Source organism: Phyllobates terribilis, unplaced genomic scaffold (genome assembly GCF_046119375.1).
Source record: "Phyllobates terribilis strain yellow unplaced genomic scaffold, ASM4611937v1 Scaffold_4__5_contigs__length_816908805, whole genome shotgun sequence".
Lineage (NCBI taxonomy): Eukaryota > Metazoa > Chordata > Amphibia > Anura > Dendrobatidae > Phyllobates > Phyllobates terribilis.
In genome coordinates, this window is record NW_027362764.1 from 139,484,730 (window position 1) to 139,507,451 (window position 22,722).

The following is a 22,722-nucleotide window of genomic DNA, read 5'->3' on the forward strand; positions in this document are numbered from 1 at the left end:
GTGCGCCATTTAAGTAAAACCCTGGCCACTGTCATGAGCACCCTGCAGCTACAGACGGAGCCTGAGCCAGAAGGAAGGATCCTGCTAGCCGATAGCCCTGAGGATGTCCCCTGGATGAGAAGAAGAAGGAGGACAACGCCACCCCGTAGGAGGACGACGCCACCCCGGAGGAGGACAACGCCACCCCGTGGGAGGACCAACGACCAGTGGCGCCCTCCAGAACACTTCATCTGCTACTGCTGCCATAAAGCAGGCCACACCACGCGGACCTGTCCTTTAAACAAGGAAACCCTGGTCCCCAGGGCCAACACCCAGGAGTAGACCAACCAGGCCCATCAAACTGGTACCACCGGTTCGTGGGAAGACCTTTCCTGTCCATTGTGCTGGACAGCATCGTGACACCTGCCCTGCTGGACACAGGATCTCAGGTAACCGTCATACCTGATATCCTCTACAAAAGGTTCTGCTCCATAGACTAACTTCACCCGCCAGATCCAAACCTTTCCGTTTATGCCTCTAATGGCCTTCCCCTTAACCTTGTTGGGGTTAAGGATGTGGCAGTAAAGGTGGGAAGAGTGGAACTGAAGGACCAGGGACTAATTGTAGTAGAGACTAATCCTGATGATACAGACTTGTATATGGTACTTGCCACAAATATTGTTAGTAACTGTTTTGGAGAAGTGTTGTTCTTGCTCCAACAGATGGCTGACACCGCCAGACCAGGGCAGCGGAGGGTACTCCAGACAGAGATCCGAGCCCTTATGTACCAGCAACAGCTAAAGCTATCAGGTGGTGAAATCGGTAATGTACGGGTGACAGACCCGATACCCATTGTAATCCCCCCGATGAGTGAGATGCTGATTTGGTGTAGAGCAGCAATAGGTCTCTAAGGATGGAGCTACCAGGCGGTAGTAGAGCCCCTTAGCTCGGAGCATAGACCTACACTCTTGACTACCAGAGGGGTGGTGGATGTATGCAATGGGAGGGTGTCCGTACGTCTCCTAAACTATGGGGAGGACGAGATTAGATTACCACGCTACGCCACTGTTGCCAAACTGTACACAGTAGATAACAACTCCAAACACACGGCGAAGTCCTTAACCTCACCAGACGAAGTGAAGGATAATGACCCGGGAACCCAGGTGGAGAATTGGTGTCAAGAGCTCCATGTTGGGACAGACACCACTCCTGCCTATCAGAAGCAGGGTGTACACCGGGTGGTTCAGGAATACGAGCAGGTATTCAGTAAACACCCACTTGACTTTGGGAGGATTGAAGGGGTACAACACCATATACCCACAGGTGACAATCCACCCATCAAAGAACGTTACAGGCCCATACCACCAGTACACTACCAGAAGGTGAAGGAGATGTTGCACGACATGAAGAAGGCAGGGGTAGTAAGGGATAGCTGTAGTCCCTGGGCAGCTCCCCTGGTCCTAGTCAGGAAAAAGGATGGAAGCATGAGAATGTGTGTAGATTACAGACAGGTAAATCGCATAACACACAAATATGCATACCCTTTGCCCCATATAGAAGAATCCCTGGCTGCATTAAAGTCTGCAAATTACTTCTCCACCCTTGACCTCACTAGTGGGTACTGGCAAGTAGCTGTTGCTGTGGGGGAGCGGGAGAAGACTGCCTTTACTACCCCGATGGGACTCTGCGAGTTCAACAGTATGCCGTTCGGACTCTGCAATGCCCCCGGAACGTTCCAGAGATTGATGGAGTGCTGCCTGGGACACCGCAACTTCGAGACTGTACTGCTATACTTGGATGACGTGATAGTGTACTCCAAAATGTACGAGGACCATTTGAAGCACCTGGCAGAGGTATTTGAGTCGCTGTCCCGGTATGGGATGAAGCTGAAGCCCTCCAAGTGCCACCTGCTCAAACGGAAGGTACAGTACCTGGGGCACATCGTCAGTCCAGAAGGAGTAGCACCGGACCCGGAGAAGGTCACTGCCATCCAGAAATGGCCAGAGCCGAAGAGCCTCAAGGAGGTACGTCAGTTCCTGGGACTAGTCGAGTATTACCGGAGGTTTGTGAAGGACTATACCAAGAAAGCGGCGCCTTGGCAAGATCTCCTGGTAGGACAGTCTGGGAGAGGCAGAAACCCCCCCGTTCCAGTGGGGTAAGGAGCAAGCTGAATCCTTTAAGGTGATGAAGAAGATCCTGACTGGCGAAGAAATCCTAGCCTACCCTGACTACAGCCAACCATTCCTGCTGTACACTGATGCCAGCAACGAGGGATTAGGAGCTGTGTTAAGTCAGAAGCAGAATGGCCGAGAGGAGGTGATCACCTATGCAAGCAGGAAGCTCCAGCCGACCGAGAGGAACCCAGAGAACTATAGCAGCTTCAAGTTGGAGTCCTGGCCCTGGTCTGGGCCATCACCGAGCGGTTCAAGCACTACCTAGCCTCCAGCAAGTTCACTGCCTACACTGATAATAACCCCTTGACTCATCTAGAAACAGCCAAGTTAGGAGCCATGGAACAACGATGGATGGCTCGGCTGTCAAACTACCAGTTCACCATTAAGTACCGGGCAGGCCGCAAGAATGCCAACGCCGATGCCCTGTGCAGGATGCCTCACCAGTCGGACACTGAAGAAGAAGTGGATGACCTGGAGGAGATTGAGCTACCTGCCTTCCACCGTAATGGAATGGTCCACGAGCAACGAGCCTCCAGGAGGCATCGCGTAAGACGTTAAACCCTTTGCCTCACCACAGCTGGAAGGAGACCCAGGACAGCGACCCGGTTGTCAGCTGTATCAAAGAACTGATAACCCAGGAAGGTTCCTCCCTGGAGAAGGACGCGTCTCCACAAGCCAAGCAACTGTGGAATGAGAGAAGCCGGCTGTTTATCTATAGAGAGAAGCTGTGCCGAAGGTACGTCAACCCGAGGACCCATGAGATGGTATGGCAGATCGTAGTGCCTATTACGGACATCCAGATGGTGGTGGAGGCCTAGCACGATCAAGCGGGGCACTTTGGCTGGAAGAAACTAGAAACCCTGCTGAAAGGTCGGTTTTATTGGGTTGGAATGCGCAGTTCCATAGAGAGATGGTGCCGGCATTGTGGACCCTGTAGCCTCAGAAGAAAAGACTACAGCAGCCAGAAGGCACCCCTGCAACCCATCAAGACAACTCGACCCTTGGAGATTGTGGCCCTGGATCATGCCAAACTGTCACCCAGTAGGTCAGGCTACTCGTATGCCCTGACCATGGTGGATCACTACTCCCGGTTCCTGGTGGTAGCCCCCGTCAAGGATCTGACGGCAGAAACTGCAGCAAAGACGTTTCAGGCGTACTTATACAGGCCCCATGGATACCCGGAGCAGGTGCTGACAGATCAAGGCACTGAATTCGAGGCCGATTTGTTCAAGGAGTTCTGCCATCTGTACGGGTGTAAGAAGATCCGGACTACACCGTTACTCCCCCAAACCAATGGGTTATGTGAAAAGATGAATAACATCGTCATCGACCTGTTGAAGACCTTACCGCTAGAAGAAAGAAACCAGTGGCCCGACAAGCTACCTGACCTGGTAGATTTGTACAACCACATACCTGTGAGTTCCACCAATTGTACTCCAGCATATCTCATGCGAGCAAGACCCGGAAAGTTGCCCATGGACCTGGAGCTTGGTGTAGTAGAACCCGAAGCAGATATGTCCACTGAGGACTGAGATACGATGCGACAGGAGCAGTACAGGAGAGTACAGGCCTGTGTCGAAGACAGTCTGAATAGGGTAAGAGACAAGCAGGAAGCACAGCACAACAGGAGTGCACCCGCAGAACCCTTTACACCTGGAGAAGTTGTGCTAAAAAGAAAAATGAGAAACCACAAACTTGATGACCAGTGGGAGAGGGAACCCTACACTGTGTTAAATTCAAGATTTGATAACAGGATGACCTGCCTAATTAGTAGAGACGGAGGAAGAACAACTGCGACGGTATCAAGAGACCACCTGAAGTTGTGTCCAGGTCTTTTCAAGCCCCAGGAAGAAGTGCCTCTCACCATACCGGAGGAGCCTAAAGAAGAAGTACTCCACACTGAATTAGGAGATTTCCCGGCAGATTGGCCTCAATTGCATGGAGCAGTGATAATACCTGTGATCCCCTTCTACCAACAGCCAGAAGACCCCCCACAGCAAGTAGAACCTGTAAGTGCCCCAGAAGAGCCTGCTCAAGAAGAATCCCCGGAAGAAGGATCCCCGGCTGGAGCAGAGCAAGAAGGCCCAGCCAATGGTACACTTGCCAGTCCCATAGAGAGGTTAAGGCAGTTTTACAATCTACCCACACGTAGAACTGACAGGGTAGCAGACGGTGCAGACACAGATACCATCCACACTCCCGTACTACGCAGATCAACACGTAGCACCAAAGGCCAGGCCCCTGTCAGGTTCAGTGAATAAGTAGAAATACCTATAGTATAAATAGTTGCCCCTGGGGTATGTTATTCTTGTGTGATTTTCATGTATTTATTTATTGGTTTCAGCTTACAATGGACAATTTATATGAACATTAGTTACTCGTAAGGGTATATATATAAAGGACTCAGTGGCTGAGGACTGTGAGCAGCCCAAAAACTGTCCTGTACATAGTTGCACTCCCTGGAGTGCCCTTTTAAGCGACCACCGAACAAAAACCCGTTTGGTGTGGCGGAAGACGTGGTCCAGCACCTGGATCACCTATGCCCTGTAGCCACGCCCAGGGCCTACGTTGAGGGTTTTCAGGCGGGTCCCTCAGGTGCCTCATGTTCTTTCACCGGTGAGATGGACACCATTAACTTGTAAGACTCTGAGGACGCTCTATATTTGTATATATTTATTATGTTTTTATACCTGTAATGTTCAAGAGATGCACCTCTCATAAAGGGATGAGTTATTGTTAACCTGTTTTGAATATTGATTCAGTCCAGGAGTACTGAGTTTTACTAAGGGAGAATGTGGTGCCCTGCATGGATGGACTTCTCCACAAGAGGCCCTCACTACATTCATACACCTCCACCTTCCACCTCAGACCAGCAGAGGGGGACCGTTAGGGACATATATAGGGAAGGTGGGGCCAGGCAGCTCAGAATAGTGAGAGATTAGTTCCTGCTTAGGCACAGTGAGAAGAAGTCAGCTCAGAGTGAGCAGAGAGTGTGCCGACGCTCAGAGAGTGGTGAAGACGCAGCACGCCAGCTGCCAAGTAGTGAGGGCCCCGAGTGTGGTCGACGGCGAGGAGAAAAGGAGAGTGGAACTAAGGGGGCAAAGGAGCATAGTAAGCTCACCCTGTTATATACCGGACACCGGGTCCGCGCCTACAGGGACGCTTTATACCCAGTAGGATAACCAGAATCCCAGGAGGACTACAAGTCCCTGGCAAACCTGAAGCTAGACACCTACAGGACCAGGAACCACGAAGGCCCCGACGTCCAGGGAAAGTGGTTGCCAACCAGAGGTCCTACTTCAGAGTATCAGGAGGAGTAAAAGCAGGACACATAGCCTAGGCTCAGTTGCAGGCTGGCCAGGCATATACACAGAGACAGACACGGATCAGGAGGCCCTATAGCCGCTCACTGGGGCGAAGTCCAAAAGTGCACCCTTCACCTGGAGTACCCTGGACCGTACCTAACAACAGCACCAGTAAAGGCAATGAAGCAAAGCCCCTATCTCTGTCCGTTACTTCTGCTGCGCCATCGCTTCCCCTGCACCACGACGCCCAGCGCAACCTCCATCGTTTTCACTGCCCTGTGGCCCGCTCCACCTGTGGGGAGCCATTCCATCACAAGCTGCCCTACCATCTGCCTCAGAGGACTGTTGCAGTGCTGGTGATCCTCACCAGACACCACAGGTGGCGTCTCGACAAATCCCCTATAAAAATTCCTCCCATTTAACTGACCGCCCTGGGTCACGGATCGGGCCAGCCACCGTGATATCCCCCGCAAGCAGCCACAAGGCCCGACTGCCGAGTACCCCACAGCCCAGGGGGCGAGTCAGTTGTATTCTGGAAAGAGTACAAGAGGGGGACTTGTAAGAGAATGAGAAGTCCTAATATTCTGAGCAGCCATGTAAAACCTAGCAGCCATCTTGTTCAGAAGTTTGAGAACTGAGTTTTGCAGCTAATGACATGCATGTCTTACACATGTCCTAGTCAAAATGGAACCATAAAATGATGTCAGTGCCATTAGCAAGTATGGTTAGTATACCAAAGGTTAATGGGAACAGCTGCAGGTCATTGTGAAAGTAATTAAGTGGTGTTAAAAGGTAGTAAATAATGTTATTGTAATTGTTGCATAGAAATTAGGACAATATAGTTGTCAATATGTTATTTCTTAAGTAAGGACATGGGGATTTATGGATTTAATGGAGTTTGGTAAAAATACTCATGAATATTGTCATGTTGCATTATCACATTGTTGTTCTAAAATGCACGTCTTCCCTGCAGTATGATGTTATCATGTATATGCCTTTTGCCGCAATATGTAGTTCCTTTGTTTAAGATATGCATAAAAAGGCTCTGATACTGTTGTTCGGGGCCATTCTATCGTCAGTCTACAGGCAGTCCACCACCAAGGCCACACCATCGCCAGACCGAAGCCACACCATGGCCAGACCATCGCCAGATATCCCAATGCTGTTTTGCTTATCTAGACACCTGTGAGTGTCAAGTGTATTTTCCCTGCCTGCATTCTGAACTGTTCTGCCGCGAACCTCTGAATAAACTTAATTTTCTGCTTTGAAGAATTATCTACACTGTTTTCCAGGATCTTTCAGCTCTTAGTAAGGACTTTCTTACACACCTAACCATGGACATGTGGCAAGTGCTTGTGGTCAGGGACGGTACATCTCTCTGATGGCACACTGAGTTAATATAGTGGAAGCCAGGACCCAGTCGGACCTTGGGACGGAACACGTCCTCCTGACGCCGAGGATTGCAGGCCCTGAGTCAATCAGGGTTGGCCCCACATTCTGCAGCTCCTGTACCTTCACCTCTTTAGACTCCATCTCCAAAATGACCACATCAGTTGCAAGCTGGAAGCACTGCAGCACTGCCTCGGCCAAGCGGCAACAGGCTGTGCTGAAGCTAATATGCTTAGGTGACAAACTGCACAATGCTGAAGAGTTGTGGACAGCTCTGAAAGAGCAGCCAGATCTGTGGCTCACACTGCTAAACCTACAGCCAGGCATGGTCGTGTGTGACAATGACTGGGACCTGGTGGCAGCTCTGAGGCGAGCTCACACAAGTACCATACCTGGCCCATGCGCTTAACCTTGTGGTTCAGAGGTTTCTCAAAACCTACCCAGATGTGCCAGATCTGCTTGTTAAAGTACGACGCCTGTGTGCCCATTTTAGAAAGTCAGCTACAGCTTCCGCCGCCCTTGTCATGCTTCAGCAGAATTTGCAGCTTCCAGCTGACTGACTGATCTGTGATGACCCAATGCACTGGAACTCTGCATTTCAGAAGTTGGGAAGGATTAATGAGTAGAAGAGGGCAGTTGTTGTCTACCAGCATCAACAAAGCTGTCGGTATTCAGTTCAGGCACCACACATAAGACCTCAGGACTGGACATGGATGTCAGACATTTGTACCATCCTCCAAAACTTTGAGTACTCCACCAAGATGGTGAGCGGCGATGACACCATAATTAGCATCACCATCCCGCTTCTCTGTCTTCTGAAATGCTCTCTGCTCACAATGAAATCAATTAAAGAGGATGCATTGCAGGCGGAGCACGATGAGATGGAGTAAGGAACCATGCAGGATGATTCTACACAGCCCAGCCTCATCTCATCCCAACGTGGATTGGGTGACAATAAGGAAGAGGAGGAGAAGGAGGAGGAGGAAGAACAGGAGCTAGTTTTCTGCGCTATAGACGTTACTACCTGCACAACTGTCATAGTTCCTGTTCAGCGTGGATGGCCTGAGGACAGGGAGGTGGAGGATGAGGAGGAGAGCATGGTCAGTCGTCCTCTTGGTGAGGACATGGAAGTCTTGCCTCTTTGCAGTCTGGCACACAAGGCAGAGTTTATGTTACACTGCCTTTCCCATGATCCTCGTGTTGTCCAAATTTTGGGTGACATTCATTACTGGTTGGTGACACTTTTAGACCCACTTTACAAGGAAAACATATTGTCTCTTATTCCCATGCTGGACAGACCTAATAAAATGGGGCAGTACCAGAATGCCCTTGTTGTGGAATTATCAAAAAAATTCCCATCTGAAAACGCTGGCGGCAGAGGTCACAGTTCATTGGACAACCAAGGAGTACAGGCGAGAGAGACACAAATGCAATCCAGCAGAGGCAGGGGAACACTGTCAAAGTTTTCTCAGACCCTCCCATCGTACAAGCCCTAATGCACAGGGTTCTATCACAAGGAGGGACAAGTTTCAGAAGATGCTGAGGAAGTACCTTGCCAACCGTACCAACGTCCCTGATTCCTCTGTGCATTATAATTATTGGGTATCCAAGCTGGACACATGGCACAAACTGGTTCTCTACGCCTTGGAGGACCTGGCCTGCCCTGCCGCTAGCATTTTGTCAGAGCGGGTTTTAGTGCAGCTGGTGGAATTATAACTGATAGGCGCATCCACCTGTCAACTGAAAATGCTGACAGGCTGACTCTTGTAAAAATGAACAAGGGCTGGATTGGGCCAGACTTCTCAGCACCATCGAATGATAGCAGCGTAAAATAAACTCAAATGCAGTGTCTTTTTTTGGAGGTCTAACTCTATTCCCATGCACCTCTGTCTTCACACCCAGACATGGGTATATGCTACCTGATTTTGTCTATTTGCTCTTGTCCTCCTCCTTCTCCACAACCTCATTCTCCACCACCATATCACTACCATATGTACCATATCAACATATCTACGTCTCTTGCAGGGGACATTGGAGTTCCTACAATTTTTTGGCAGCCGTTGCTTCACTGAATAGGCAAACAGTATGGGAGACACACTTCCTAATAATGGGAACATTGTTTTCAGGAGGTCCTCTGACATCTACTTCTCTTGCAAAGGGCATTGGAGTTCCTCCAAATTTTTGGCAGCCGTTGCTTCACAGCATAGGCAAACAGTATGAGAGACCCACATCCTAATAACGGGAACATTGTTTTAGGAGGCTCTCTGACCTCTACATCTCTTGCAAGGGGCATTGGAGCTCCTCCAAATTTTTGGCAGCGCTTGCTTCATGCATAGGCAAACACTAACCAGGGATTGAAGCTTGAAGAGGACAATTTGCATATTCCAGGTGCCTTCTGGGAAAAGCGAAGAGTCTCCTTCAGCTAGAAGGTCGTTGGGTACAGCCGGGACCAGCTGCTTGGAAAGCATCGCCAAACCAGGGATTGAAGCTTGAAGAGGACAATTTGCATATTCCAGGTGCCTTCTGGGAAAAGCGAAGAGTCTCCTTCAGCTAGAAGATCGTTGGGTACAGCCGGGACCAGCTGCTTGGAAAGCATCGCCAAACCAGGGATTGAAGCTTGAAGAGGACAATTTGCATATTCCAGGTGCCTTCTGGGAAAAGCGAAGAGTCTCCTTCAGCTAGAAGATCGTTGGGTACAGCCGGGACCAGCTGCTTGGAAAGCATCGCCAAACCAGGGATTGAAGCTTGAAGAGGACAATTTGCATATTCCAGGTGCCTTCTGGGAAAAGCGAAGAGTCTCCTTCAGCTAGAAGATCGTTGGGTACAGCCGGGACCAGCTGCTTGGAAAGCATCGCCAAACCAGGGATTGAAGCTTGAAGAGGACAATTTGTTTAATTTGTTTATCCTAGGGTATCACAAGAAAGAAGACAGACATCAAGTCAGCAGGGACAAGGAGCAGCATGGCAGATGTGACAACCTACATGGTGAGCTGCAACATGTGCTACATGTTCACAGATCGACCAGAAGCTGAAACCAACTTCACCTGCCAGAAGTGTAGACTACTGGCTCTTTTAGAAGAAAACGTGCGGGGACTGGAAGAAAGAATTGCGACATTAAAACTCATCAAGGAAAATGAAGACTTCCTGGACAGAACAGAAGTGTCACTACTGGTCACGGAAAGTCAAGGAAGCATCAGAGAACCTCCAGAGGCAGACAAGTGGAGGCAAGTGACCAAAAGAAGCAAGAAGACCATGGAGACACCACCAACCACACAACTGAGAAACAGATTCCAAGGACTTGTGGAGGACGAAGATGGCACACATAAGGATGAGGAACTACCAGCAAGCAAAAAAGAAAAGAGCACCCAGAAACACCCAGAAGCGACAAGAAAAAGGACAGCCAAGAAGGGAAGAAGAGTGGTGGTGGTGGGAGACTCACTACTGAGAGGAACAGAAGCAGCTATCTGCAGACCGGACATAACCGCAAGAGAAGTATGCTGCCTCCCAGGGGCGAAGATCAAGGATGTTACCGATAGGATACAGAAGCTCATCAGTTCCAAGGATGTCCACCCATTTCTTCTGATACATGTTGGCACCAATGACACGGCAAAGAAGGACCTACCGACAATCTGCAAGGATTTTGAAGCATTGGGGAAGAAAGTAAAAGAACTGGATGCGCAGGTAGTTTTTTCTTCTATCCTTCCAGTAGACGGGCATGGCGTCAGGAGATGGAACAGGATCCTTGATGTGAACAACTGGCTGAGATGATGGTGCAGACAACAAGGATTTGGATTCCTGGACCACGGTGTGAATTACCTCTATGACGGACTCCTTGCCAGAGATGGACTACACCTCAACAAACCCGGGAAACACACATTCGCCAGGAGACTCGCAACACTCATCAGGAGGGCGTTAAACTAGAAGAAGAGGGGATGGGAAGAAAAACGCCGGACACGAACATGCAACCAGAGAACATACTAATGAAAGATATGAAGTGCGACAAAGAAGGTCCAAGACAGGATACTTGGAGGGGAGGTAAGAAAATTTCTAATACAATCCACAGGGAGAAGATTGGAACAAAACAAAATCGTGTAAACTGCGTGCTAGCAAATGCCAGGAGCCTGTCAAACAAGATGGATGAACTGGAAGCAGAAATGTCTACAGGTAACTATGACATAGTGGGAATAACCGAGACATGGTTAGATGAAAGCTATGACTGGGCAGTTAACTTACAGGGTTACAGTCTGTTTAGAAGGGATCGAAGAAGTCGGAAAGGGGGTGGAGTCTGTCTATATGCAAAGACGTGTCTAAAGCCTACAATACGGGAGGATGTATGGGAGGGAAATGAGGAGGTCGAGTCCTTATGGGTGGAGATACATGGGGCAAAAAACAATAATAAAATTATCATAGGAGTCTGTTATAAACCACCAAATATAGCAGAAGCCACGGAAAGTCTATTAATGAGACAAATAGACGAAGTAGCAAAAAATAACGAGGTGATTATTATGGGGGACTTCAACTACCCCGATATAGACTGGGAAACCGAAAGCTGTAGATCTCAGAAAGGAAACAGGTTTCTGTCAATTATCAAAGACAATTATTTGTCACAACTTGTGCAGGAACCAACTAGAGGGACGGCCCTTTTAGACTTAATATTAACTAACAGGCCAGACAGAATAACTGAGGTGCAGGTCAGGGGGCACCTGGGAAATAGTGACCACAACATTATACAATTCCACATGTGCTTCAGTAGGGTGCCCAGCAAGGGAGTCAAAAAAAAAATGAACTTCAGGAGGGCAAAGTTTGATCAGCTAAGAGATGCCCTTCACCTTATAGACTGGGATAGTATCTTTAGTAATAGGAGCACGGATAGAAAATGGGAAATTTTCAAAACAGTCCTACATAGTCACTGTAGAAGGTACATACCTTATGGGAATAAAAGGGCTAGGAATAGGGGGAAGCCAATGTGGCTAAATAAGGAAGTCAAGAGGACAATGAAAAACAAAAAAAAGGGCTTTCGGTAAACTTAAACAAGAAGGCAGCGAGGAAGCGCTAATATCTTATAGGGAAAAAAACAAAATCTGTAAGAAACAAATAAGAATAGCAAAAGAGGAGACAGAGAGACTAATTGCCAAGGAAAGTAAAACGAATCCCAAACTGTTCTTTAACTATATAAACAGTAAAAGGATTAAAACTGATGGCGTTGGCCCATTGAAAAATAACCTGGGTAAAATCATAGAGGGCGATGAGGGTAAAGCAAACCTACTCAATAGCTTCTTCTCCACTGTTTTCACAAAAGAAAACAATTTATCGGAGGAAATGCAGAGTGATAAAGTAAACCCTCCGCTAAATATCACACACCTAACCCAGGAGGAAGTTCAGAAACGCCTAAATAATATCAAAATAGACAAGTCACCAGGCCCAGATGACATACACCCCCGGGTACTAAGAGAATTAAGTAATGTGATAGACAGACCGCTGTATCTTATATTCAAGCACTCTTTATGGACAGGGACTGTCCCACTAGACTGGCGCCAAGCAAATGTGGTACCAATATTCAAAAAGGGGTCTAAAAGTGACCCTGGGAACTATAGACCAGTCAGCTTAACGTCTGTTGTGGGTAAATTGTTTGAAGGATTTCTTAGAGATGCTATTGTAGAATATCTTAATGATAATAACTGTCTAACTCCATATCAACATGGATTCATGAGGGATCGCTCCTGCCAAACAAACCTGATCGCCTTCCACGAGGAGGTGAGCTCACAGCTGGACCGGGGAGAGTCGGTGGATGTTGTATACCTTGACTTCTCCAAAGCGTTTGATACCGTGCCACACAAAAGGTTGGTATATAAAATGAGAATGCTTGGTCTGGGGGATAATGTGTGCAAGTGGGTAAATAGCTGGCTGAGTGATAGAAAGCAGAGGGTGGTTATCAATGGAGTAAGCTCAGGGGGTGTCAGGGTTACTAGCGGGGTGCCTCAAGGGTCTGTCTTGGGCCCTATATTATTTAATATATTTATTAATGATCTAGTGGAAGGGTTGCATAGTAAAATAGCAATATTTGCAGATGATACTAAACTTTGTAAAGTAGTTAATACAGATGAGGATATGGCACAGCTACAGGAGGATTTAGATAAATTGGGGAGTTGGGCCAAAAAATGGCAAATGGGGTTCAATGCCGATAAATGTAAGGTCATGCACATGGGAAAGAAAAACAGCAGTCACCCATACATATTAAATGGGAAACCGTTGGGGAAATCTGACATGGAGAAGGACCTGGGCGTCTTGGTTAATAGCAAATTAAATTGGAGTGCCCAGTGTCAGGCAGCAGCTGCGAAGGCAAATAGAGTCATGGCATGCATCAGAAGAGGAATAGGGGCATATGATGAGAACATTGTTCTTCCTCTGTATAAAGCGCTGGTAAGGCCGCACTTAGAATATTGTGCACAGTTCTGGGCTCCGGTGCTCAGGAAAGACATATTGGAGCTAGAGAGGGTACAAAGGAGGGCGACTAAGGTAATAAAGGGAATGGAGGGACTAGAATACCCAGAGAGGTTGTCAAAATTAGGCCTATTTACGTTGGAAAAGAGAAGGCTTAGGGGAGACCTCATAAACATGTATAAATACATCAGGGGGCAGTACAGAGATCTCTCCCATGACCTGTTTATACCAAGGATGGTGACAAAGACGAGGGGGTACACTATGCGTCTGGAGGAAAGGAGGTTCCTTCACCAGCATAGAAGGGGATTCTTTACGGTCAGAGCCGTGAGACTCTGGAACTCTCTGGGAGAGGAAGTGGTGATGTCCAACTCACTTAATGAGTTCAAGAGAGGCCTGGACGCCTTTCTTGAGAACAATAAAATTACATCTTATGCTTAGTTAATTAATCCAGGGATTTAATCTGACTGCCAGATTGGTGTCGGGAAGTGAATTTTTCCTCAATGATGTAAATTGGCCTATACCGCATGGTATAGGAATAGCGGAATAGCTGCAGTGCACAAGAAATAGGCTGAACTGGATGGACGCTTGTCTTTTTTTCGGCCTTATAAACTATGTAACACTATGTAACACTATGGGAGACCCACTTCCTAATAATGGGAACATTGTTTTCAGGAGGCCCTCTGACCTCTATGTCTTTTGCAAGGGGCATTGGAGTGCCTCCAAATTTTTTACAGCAATTGCAGTCACTGCATAGGCAAACAGTATGGGAGACCCTCTTCTTTCTAAATGGGAACATTGTTTTCAGGAGGCCCTCCGACCTCTATGTCTCTTGCAAGGCGCATTGGAGTTCCTCCAAATTTTTGGCAGCCGGTGCTTCACTGCATAGGCAAACAGTATGGGAGACCTTCTACTTTCTAATGGGAATATGCTGTTACTGAGGCCCACCTCTATGTGTCTTTAAATTGCTAGTGGGGTTTTTCCTAAATTTTGGCAGCCGTTGGACTCACTACGTACCCTATAACTGTATAGAAGACCCTCTCCTTTCTAATAGGAACATGTTGTTACTGTGGCCCAGCTCTGTGTGTCTTTAAATTGGTATTGGGGTTTTTCCCAAATTTTGGCAGCCCTTGCAGTCACAGCATGGGCATTGCCAATATAGGAGACCCTCTCCTTTATAATGGGAACATTTTTTTTACTGAAACCCTCCTCTATGTCTCTTCAAAGGGGTATTGGGTTGCGTCCAAATTCTTGGCAGCCCTTGCAGTGACTGCATACGCAATAACAGTACAGGAGACCCATTCGTTAATAATGGAAACAACAAAGCATAGCCGTCTGATGGCTCTCTAACAATATCGAGGGCCGACTGCTGGCCCTTTAAGAATAGTAAGGGCCGCCTGATGGCCCTATAAAAATAGGCTTTGTGACTTTCAGAGTCCCTCCATCATAAATGAAACAGGATGTGTCTGATGATGTGTCACACACCACATGGACAGATGTTAAAATGACATTTGCAAAAATGCAAAAACGCATCAAAAACGATACGTGTGAACATTGCCCAAGGTGTGGAGGAGCATTTTTGTTTTCGCATATGTATTTTCCATTACCCTGGAAAGGATGTTCCTTAACCTATTTCCCAGGAAAATCCATTTTGTTTTTGTTTTTGTATGTTTTATTGTGAGTCCTTAAAAGTGGCGTAATACCTCTGACAACATTGTTGACAGCAGCGACCTGGGAGTCAGAAATGCTTCCAGGGGTCTTCCCCATGCTTTTCCCATGTAATTTTAGCACTGTTCCCATCGATTTGGGCAATTTTTAGGCCCACTGCAGACCGCAGGGGGGAGCCACCGGAAAAATGCTCAAGTTTCTCATATACTTAAATTGGACTCGTTACTTGGACCGAGCACTCGAGCATTCCAATTTGCTCGACGCGAACAACAAGCACCCAAGCATTTTAGTGCTTACTCATCACTAATCTTTAGTGTTTAACGAACTAAATTTTAATGTCCTCAGGTGAGATTTGAGCCAATATCAGGGCCATACATTACATACATTTTACGCATTTGCAGTGTAGGAGTGGTTAAACATGTAACAAGATAAGAAACTAGTTTAACTCTTCTATTATTTTTTAGAAATAAAGGAAATCAGGAAATACCAGAACTTAGGCATGCTGCATGCTGTAATTGTTTAATTTCCTGCCTTTCAAGGTTCATCTGCTACTCCCTAAGACTGTTAGCTACTATACACAAATAAAGTCACAAACACTGGACCTCACACAGCGATTTCTACCTGTTCCAGGAACAAAAAAATAAAGAGTTCTACAAACAGAGATTTCTACCTGTTACAGGAACAAAAAAATAAAGAGTTCTACAAACAGATTCTAGGACCACATTTTGTATTTGTTTAGGTTTACATGGCTTAAGACACAACTAGCGAGATTAAAGGGACTCTGTCAGCACAGAATCACAGAATAACTGTTCAAACCAAGTACAGGAGCTCAGTGCCTCATGGTGGAGCCAAACATTTCTATATATCTTCCCACCTGCTTGTTTTTCCTCAATTTCCACCCCCCCCCCCCTTCTTTGATTGACAGCTCTGGCATCATAGCGCCAGAGAAGTGCGACGATAGATGGAAAACACGTTGGTGTATTTAAATTATGAAACATATGCCTGCACTTGGTTTGAACAGTCATACTGTGCTGACACAATCCATTTAAAAGTAATCTGTCTACTATAAAGAAGGTACTTACTTGCAGATATTGTGGTAATCTTCAGGTAAATACTGTTATGATCTGCAACAAGTACTAAGGAAAGATAGGGGAAAGCTGTCCCTACAGTAAGACTAAGCTGAATCCCTACGATCTAGCGGGCTGCCTGTTCCTAGTGAACAGACCCGCCTTTGTCCTCGGCTAGTCTGAACGAAGACCTATAGCATAAGGGGAGGGGTCCCTAAAAGAATTAAGGACTGGGACAAAAATGGGACACCTCCTAAACAGAGAATTTGTTGCAGAACACAAAAAGACAAACTGACAAAAGGGTACTAGAGGACCCAGAAGGACCAAGCGAACTGACAGAGAAAGGCACAGAAGCACCTGGCTAGAGAAACAGTCAAACACTGAAGTCCAGCACAGCCAAAAAGGTGGAGCTGGAATATAAAGGCAGATGGTCAAGTGACCGCAAAACACAAGATGGGAAAAAAACAAACAGGAGGGTTCTAACAAATACCATTTCAAACATGTTCGGCTGTCTAACCGAAACAGTTACTTGTGGCTGTAGCAGTCAGCGTTTAGTACACAGTAAGCGTGCTAAAATCACTCCCCTGATCACTGACTTACAGCTTGAAGTGAGTAAGCAAAGCATATTGCTAGTTAAGGTACATGTGGAGTGATTCCAATGTGTTCCCTGAGTACTAAGCACTAATTGTTACAGCCACCAGTAACATTCAATGACTAAGTGAGAAGCTGCTGGGAGAATATAACTTATTTTCTCCCTGTAGCTGCTGTACCAGTTAGACAGCCTAATATTTTTAAAATGACATTTAACTTAAGATTACCACAATATCTGCAGGTAAACCAGTTTTTTTAGCTTACAAGTTACCTTTAAAGTACTTCTTAACAAATGTTATTAAGTCACAACACGTTTGAAACTTCTTTCTCTATTGATCTCTTAGATCACACTGTTTACCTATACATGATACAATATCTGTGGTCGTCATCAGTGGTAGATAAAATACAGTTCCTGGATTACTCATGACATAATGTAATTATGTGTGTTATGCACTTAAAACGTTGGTGGTCAGCTCATTTATTTATCAAGATTTATGTTATGTAGTAGAATTCAGCGGTGAATCTCAAAAAACTATCCATTCTGATAAAATGAAACAAGTAGAGTGCTAAAAGTATGGTCCAAGTCTAAATTCTTAGTTATTCCCTTCGGTTAATCCCTGTAATTTATGAAATTTTTAATCACGATACTTCGACCTGTGTAAAGTGTGTAAAATGTGCAGCGCTGCATTACTAAAGTAAAATAAATCCAAAGTTTAGAAACCTGAATTATACTTACAGTTTGAATCTGAGCGGCTTCAGTAGAGAGTCTTGTTGTTAAAGCTCCGGTGGTATTTTTCTTGTCATCAAACCAGGATATTTCCTAACCAATAAAAAAATACCGATGTTATAACTCGTACACACAGAGATATTGAACCTTCCTGTTGACACTAACCTGACGCAACATTGCTTTGAATGCCAAATGCCTTAGACGCATAGTGAGAACTTCTCCTGATCTTCCAAACATGAAACCCTGATCAGTAAAAACATGTATTGTTTAAAGAACAATATATTTAAAACAATCAGTAACTCCATAATGATAAAAATAAACATTGGTTTAAAGAGAACCTGTCACATTTTCCGATCTGTGGACAGAATGGTATAGAGAAGGAGAAGCTGAGCAGAATGATATACAGTATTCAGATAAGGTTTTGAAGAGCTTATATTTTATTTATTGAATTCCTTGGTGATTGTATATGAGTCCAGTGGACGGTCCTACTCAGTCATTGACATCTATTTCTGCATGTACAGGTCATACTGAGAACACTGTCAATCACTGAGTAGGACCGCCCACTGGACTCCTAATTACAAATACCAAGGAATTCAATGAATAAAATGCAAGTTTTACTGAAAAATTTAGCACAAAAATATATATCAGTAATCCTACAGTACTAGCAGATCAGTCACCATTTACAATGTAACAGGCTCATTTTAAGACAATATCATACTAATTATAATTAGCAGAAAATGCACAAACCAATAGATTATATAAAACAATATAAAGTAAAATCTGAACAGACATAATTAATTGTGAAAGACAATTTTTTAAAAACAATTGTCTGTGCTGCTAACCCATCTCTCACTCCAGCATTTTTTCTGCTAAACTATTTTCTTTGCATTCCACATTATGAACCGAGACTATTATCCTACATTGAGGAGAGACAGACAATGTCATGCTGTGAACTTGTAATTGGCAGATCATTGAATCACCAGCAGTTTACACTACTTAAAGAAGCCTCCCATTAACTTTGTTTTCCTCTAAACCTGTAAATGTGTAAATGTTAGTATAATGTAGTGTCAATGTGTTAATATACTCACCGATCGCCGTCTTCTCCAGTATCCAGCGCTGTTCTGCTCCTCTTCTGAGTCATGTGATGGAGACTGCGCTTTATGTGACCGGGAAGTGGTTTTTACAATTTAATCCTATGGAGCATCAGAACGAGGCCCCATAGGCTTACATTGTAAAAGAATTCTGGGTAGTGAAAAAATATATAAAGTAAAATCTGAACAAACAATTTTTTAAAAACAGTTTTACAGAGCATAGTGTGAGCCAGAGTTTCTTAATTGCTATTACGTGACTCATAGGGGAGCAGAATGACACTGGATACTGGAGAATACAGCGAACGGTGAGTATATTAACACACTGACAAGACACTACACTAACATATACACCGGTTTTAGAAAAAACAGTCATTGGGAGTGCTTTTTTAAAGTGGATCTATCACCAAATGAAACCTTTTATTAATAGTTGACTAATGTATTTATTGTAGATAGTTTCATTTTAGATAGATACTGACTGCTTTGAAAGTCAGTACTTATCCAAAAACCTTACATTTGTGTAGCCGTGAAGCGCGCCGACATCTTGTGACCTCTGCACTCTGTGTGTTTCTAATGTCCAACCGCAGCTATTTGGACTGAGAACAAGAAGAACAGGGGCAGCATGGTTGCTCAGTGGTTAGCACTGCAGTCTTGCAGCATTGGGGTCCTGGGTTCAAATCCCACCCAGGACAACCTCTTCAAGGAGTTCATATGTTCTCACTGTGTTTGCATGGGCTTACTCCAGGTTGTCCGGCTTCCTCCCACATTCCAAAAGACATACTGATAGGGAATTTAGATTGTGAGCCCCAATGGGGACAGTGACAAAAATGTCTGTAAAGCACTGTGGAATTAATGGCACTATATACAGTGGGGGAAATAAGTATTTGATCCCTTACTGTTTTTATAAGTTTCCCACTGACAAAGACATGAACAGTCTATAATTTTAAGGGTAGGTTAATTTTAACATTCAGAGATAGAATATCCAAAATAAAAATCAAGAAAATCACATTGTATAAATTAGATAACTTTATTTGTATTTTGTAGTGAGAAATAAGTATTTGATCCCCTGCAAACCATTATGAGTTCTGGCTCCTACAGACCAGTTAGACACCCCTAATCAACTCGTTACCTGCATTAAAGACAGCTGTCTTACATAGTCACCTGTATAAAAGACTCCTGTCCACAGACTCAATTAATCAGTCAGACTCTAACCTCTACAACATGGGCAAGACCAAAGAGCTTTCTAAGAATGTCAGGGACAAGATCATAGACCTGCACAAAGCTGGAATGGGCTACAAAACCAAAAGTAAGACACTGGGTGTGAAGGAGATAACTGTTGGTGCAATAGTAATAAAATGGAAGAAATACAAAATGACTGTTAATCAACATCGATCTGGGGCACCATACAAAATCTCACCTCGTGGGGTATCCTTGATCATGAAGAAGGGGAGAGATCAGCCTAAAGCTACACGGGGGAACTTGTTAACGATCTCCAGGCAGCTGGCACCACAGTCATCAAGAAAACCATTCGTAACACATTAAGCCTTAAAGGTTTAAAATCCTGCAGTGCCCGCAAGGTCCCCCTGCTCAAGAAGGCACATGTGCAGGCCCGTCTGAAGTTTGCCAATGAACACCTGGATGATTCTGTGAGTTATTGGGAGAAGGTGCTGTAGTCAGATGAGACAAAAATTGGGCTCTTTGGCATTAACTCAACTCGCCATGTTTGCAGGAAGAAGAACTGTCTTTGTCAGTGGGAAAACTTACAAAAACAGCAAGGGATCAAATACTTATTTCCCCCACTGTAAGTGAGTAAAATAAATAAATAAACAAGGGTTTCTTCTTCAGAGCGATGGAATGGACGTCACTAGTGAAGGTCAGCTGATTGTAAAAGCAGAAGAGGAACAGAAGTCAGAGCTCTCGGTACATTGCTCTGTGCCCTAAATAGCGTAATCTCTCGATAAGTGGTGAGATCAAGCTGTTTAAGGAGTATCAGGAATCAAGGGGAATTATTTTGCAACTGTTGTGGCCATTGTTTCACTTTATTAGGACAAGTTTTCTCTGAAGCTCCATTGCCCTTTAATCTGCATGACTGTCACACTGCTCTCAGCTCTGAACAGCATCATTAAGGCCCCGTCACACTAAGCGATGCAGCATCGATCCCGACAACGATACGACCTGTCAGGGATCGTTGCTGCATCGCTAATACATCGCTGGTGAGCTGTCAAACAGGCAGGCTCACCAGCGATCAGGGGAGCAGCGATATCGTGGAAAGAAACATTCCACGATGTCCTGCTCCCGTTACCAGCCTGCTGCAAGCAGGAGCAGGCTGGTAACTATGGTAAACATCGGGTTACTAAGTGCGCTTGTGCCCCTAGTAACCCGCTGTTTACCATGGATACCACTCTGTTACGGTGCGCGGGAGCCTCCGCGCACCGTAGCAGAGTGGTATCCATGGTAAACAGCGGGTTACTAAGTGCGCGCGTGCCCCTAGTAACCCGATGTTTACCATAGTTACCAGCCAGATCGTTGGTCCCGCTGGTCACACACAGCGATGTGTGCTGGCCAGCGGGAGGCCAACGACCAAAAAATGGTCCAGGACACTTTGCAACGATCAGCGACCTCACAGCAGGGGCCTGATCGTTGCAAAGTGTCACACACAGCGACATCGCTGGTGAGGTCGCTGGTGAGTCACCAAAACCGTGACTCAGCTAGCGATATCGCTATGTGAGACGGGGGCTTTACTCTCGGATTAGAGATAAGTGCAGTGTCTATAAGATTGAGAGCATTTCAGAGGGTAGTAGAGAGGCTTTGACACCTGTGTCCAATTAAAGTGAAACTATGGCGCCCACAGTAGTGCAACGATTAACCTTCATTCCAGAGCACTGAACATGATCTTTCTGCTGTAAGGAATGAGATCGATCCAACGGTAACTTGTGAGATCACTGTTAAGAGTAGAAAGATCACTTTCTGAGCTGTGGAATGACTAAGTGCCGCTCGGCATCATGGGAACTTCAGGACTGGTTGACTGAAATTTTTCAAAAGTAATAGTAGCAGTTTGCATACCAAGCACATGACTGCATGATACACAAATTACTTTCACTAATGATTTTTTAATAAATTATATTTGGAAAGTACAGGATGTTATTTTTGTCATTGCTAACATAAAGAATAAAAAGTAGTGGTGAAATCTGATGAAGGCTACATTTTAAATACAAAAATCTGGGTTTATAGACTGTTATACTGGTAACTAGAAAAATATTTTATAATTAAAAGGATCATCAACTTACCTGTAAGAAGTAAGTAAAAAAACACACAATACCAATTACTGCAAACATTATACAATATAAATCAGATTCTCTTTTTATTCTATCCGGATCATCATATCCAAAGAGCTGTCAAAACAAGAAAAATAGTTATCAGCCAGGATGTGGAAAACAGAGGAGAAAGACAGGCTCGGCATACAGGAGGAGATCTGAAGATTGGGTGATAACAAAACATCCTGCTTATGGATAATATGGTTGGCAGGTATCTTTTGTTTCTGCACAGCATCGCTAAATTACAAATAATTTCCAATTTAATTGATTATTTAAAAGTAACTTTACAATGTTGTCTTAGTTTGATCTATTCAAAAGTAGTAAAATGAATCAAAATGTTATCCTTTTCACATCACATACAGGAGATATATTCACCCCTATGTCTTCCAACATCAGAAGGAGGATTGGAACATGTCTACTTTTAAGAATGGAGCTCCTGTACATCATGTGATTTGATGGTACATAGGTAGAGCCGATGGCTGAGTTTGCCTATGGAACTTTGATTCTTAAATGCTTTTAATACTGCAACTTTTCTTGCACATTCCATGGCTGTATTCCACTAATGTCTCTGATTTTTAAAGCTTATTTACAAAGATTGGAGGAGAAACACTAGAATGAGTGAGGCAGAGAAACTGGCGTTCAGCCGGCATGATTGTGATTGGGTGGCAAGTGGAGACTCCTGGAAGTCTATATTCCCTGTTGTTTATTTGAGTTGCAGCCCATAAGACTGTTGGAATATTTTAAGAAATGGAAGGACGGTGACTTGATTCAGTCCCGGTCAAAAAACTATGGTTGTGTTTTTTTACACTTGTTCTTGGATTATTCCATCCATCACTCTTCGTTCATTTCATGCAGTCATCTGTAGAAGACTGATATCAATTAAGTCTAGGGATGAGTGGACCTGTGGATGTTCGGGTTCGTCGGGTACTAGGACTCAAACCAAACTTGAGCCTGAACCCCATAGATGTCAATGGGGACCCAAA

At 45.1% G+C, this 22,722-nt stretch overlaps 1 protein-coding gene across 2 annotated transcripts in view; it reads right to left on the reverse strand.

Moving 5' to 3' along the window:
* The window catches only part of LOC141265120 (ATP-binding cassette sub-family B member 5-like), a 1,140,380-nt gene that overhangs the window by 951,979 nt on the left and 165,679 nt on the right, over nt 1-22,722 (reverse strand). The window contains exons 18-20 of one of the 2 annotated variants that reach the window (XM_073677792.1): nt 21,713-21,817; nt 17,503-17,580; nt 17,347-17,430 (exon numbers count right to left, since the gene is read on the reverse strand). The exons of the other annotated variant lie outside the window; for it this stretch is intronic. Coding sequence (XP_073533893.1) covers nt 17,347-17,430; nt 17,503-17,580; nt 21,713-21,817 — 267 coding nt within the window. The remainder of the gene's footprint in view (nt 1-17,346; nt 17,431-17,502; nt 17,581-21,712; nt 21,818-22,722) is intronic. 2 annotated transcript variants of the gene reach the window in all.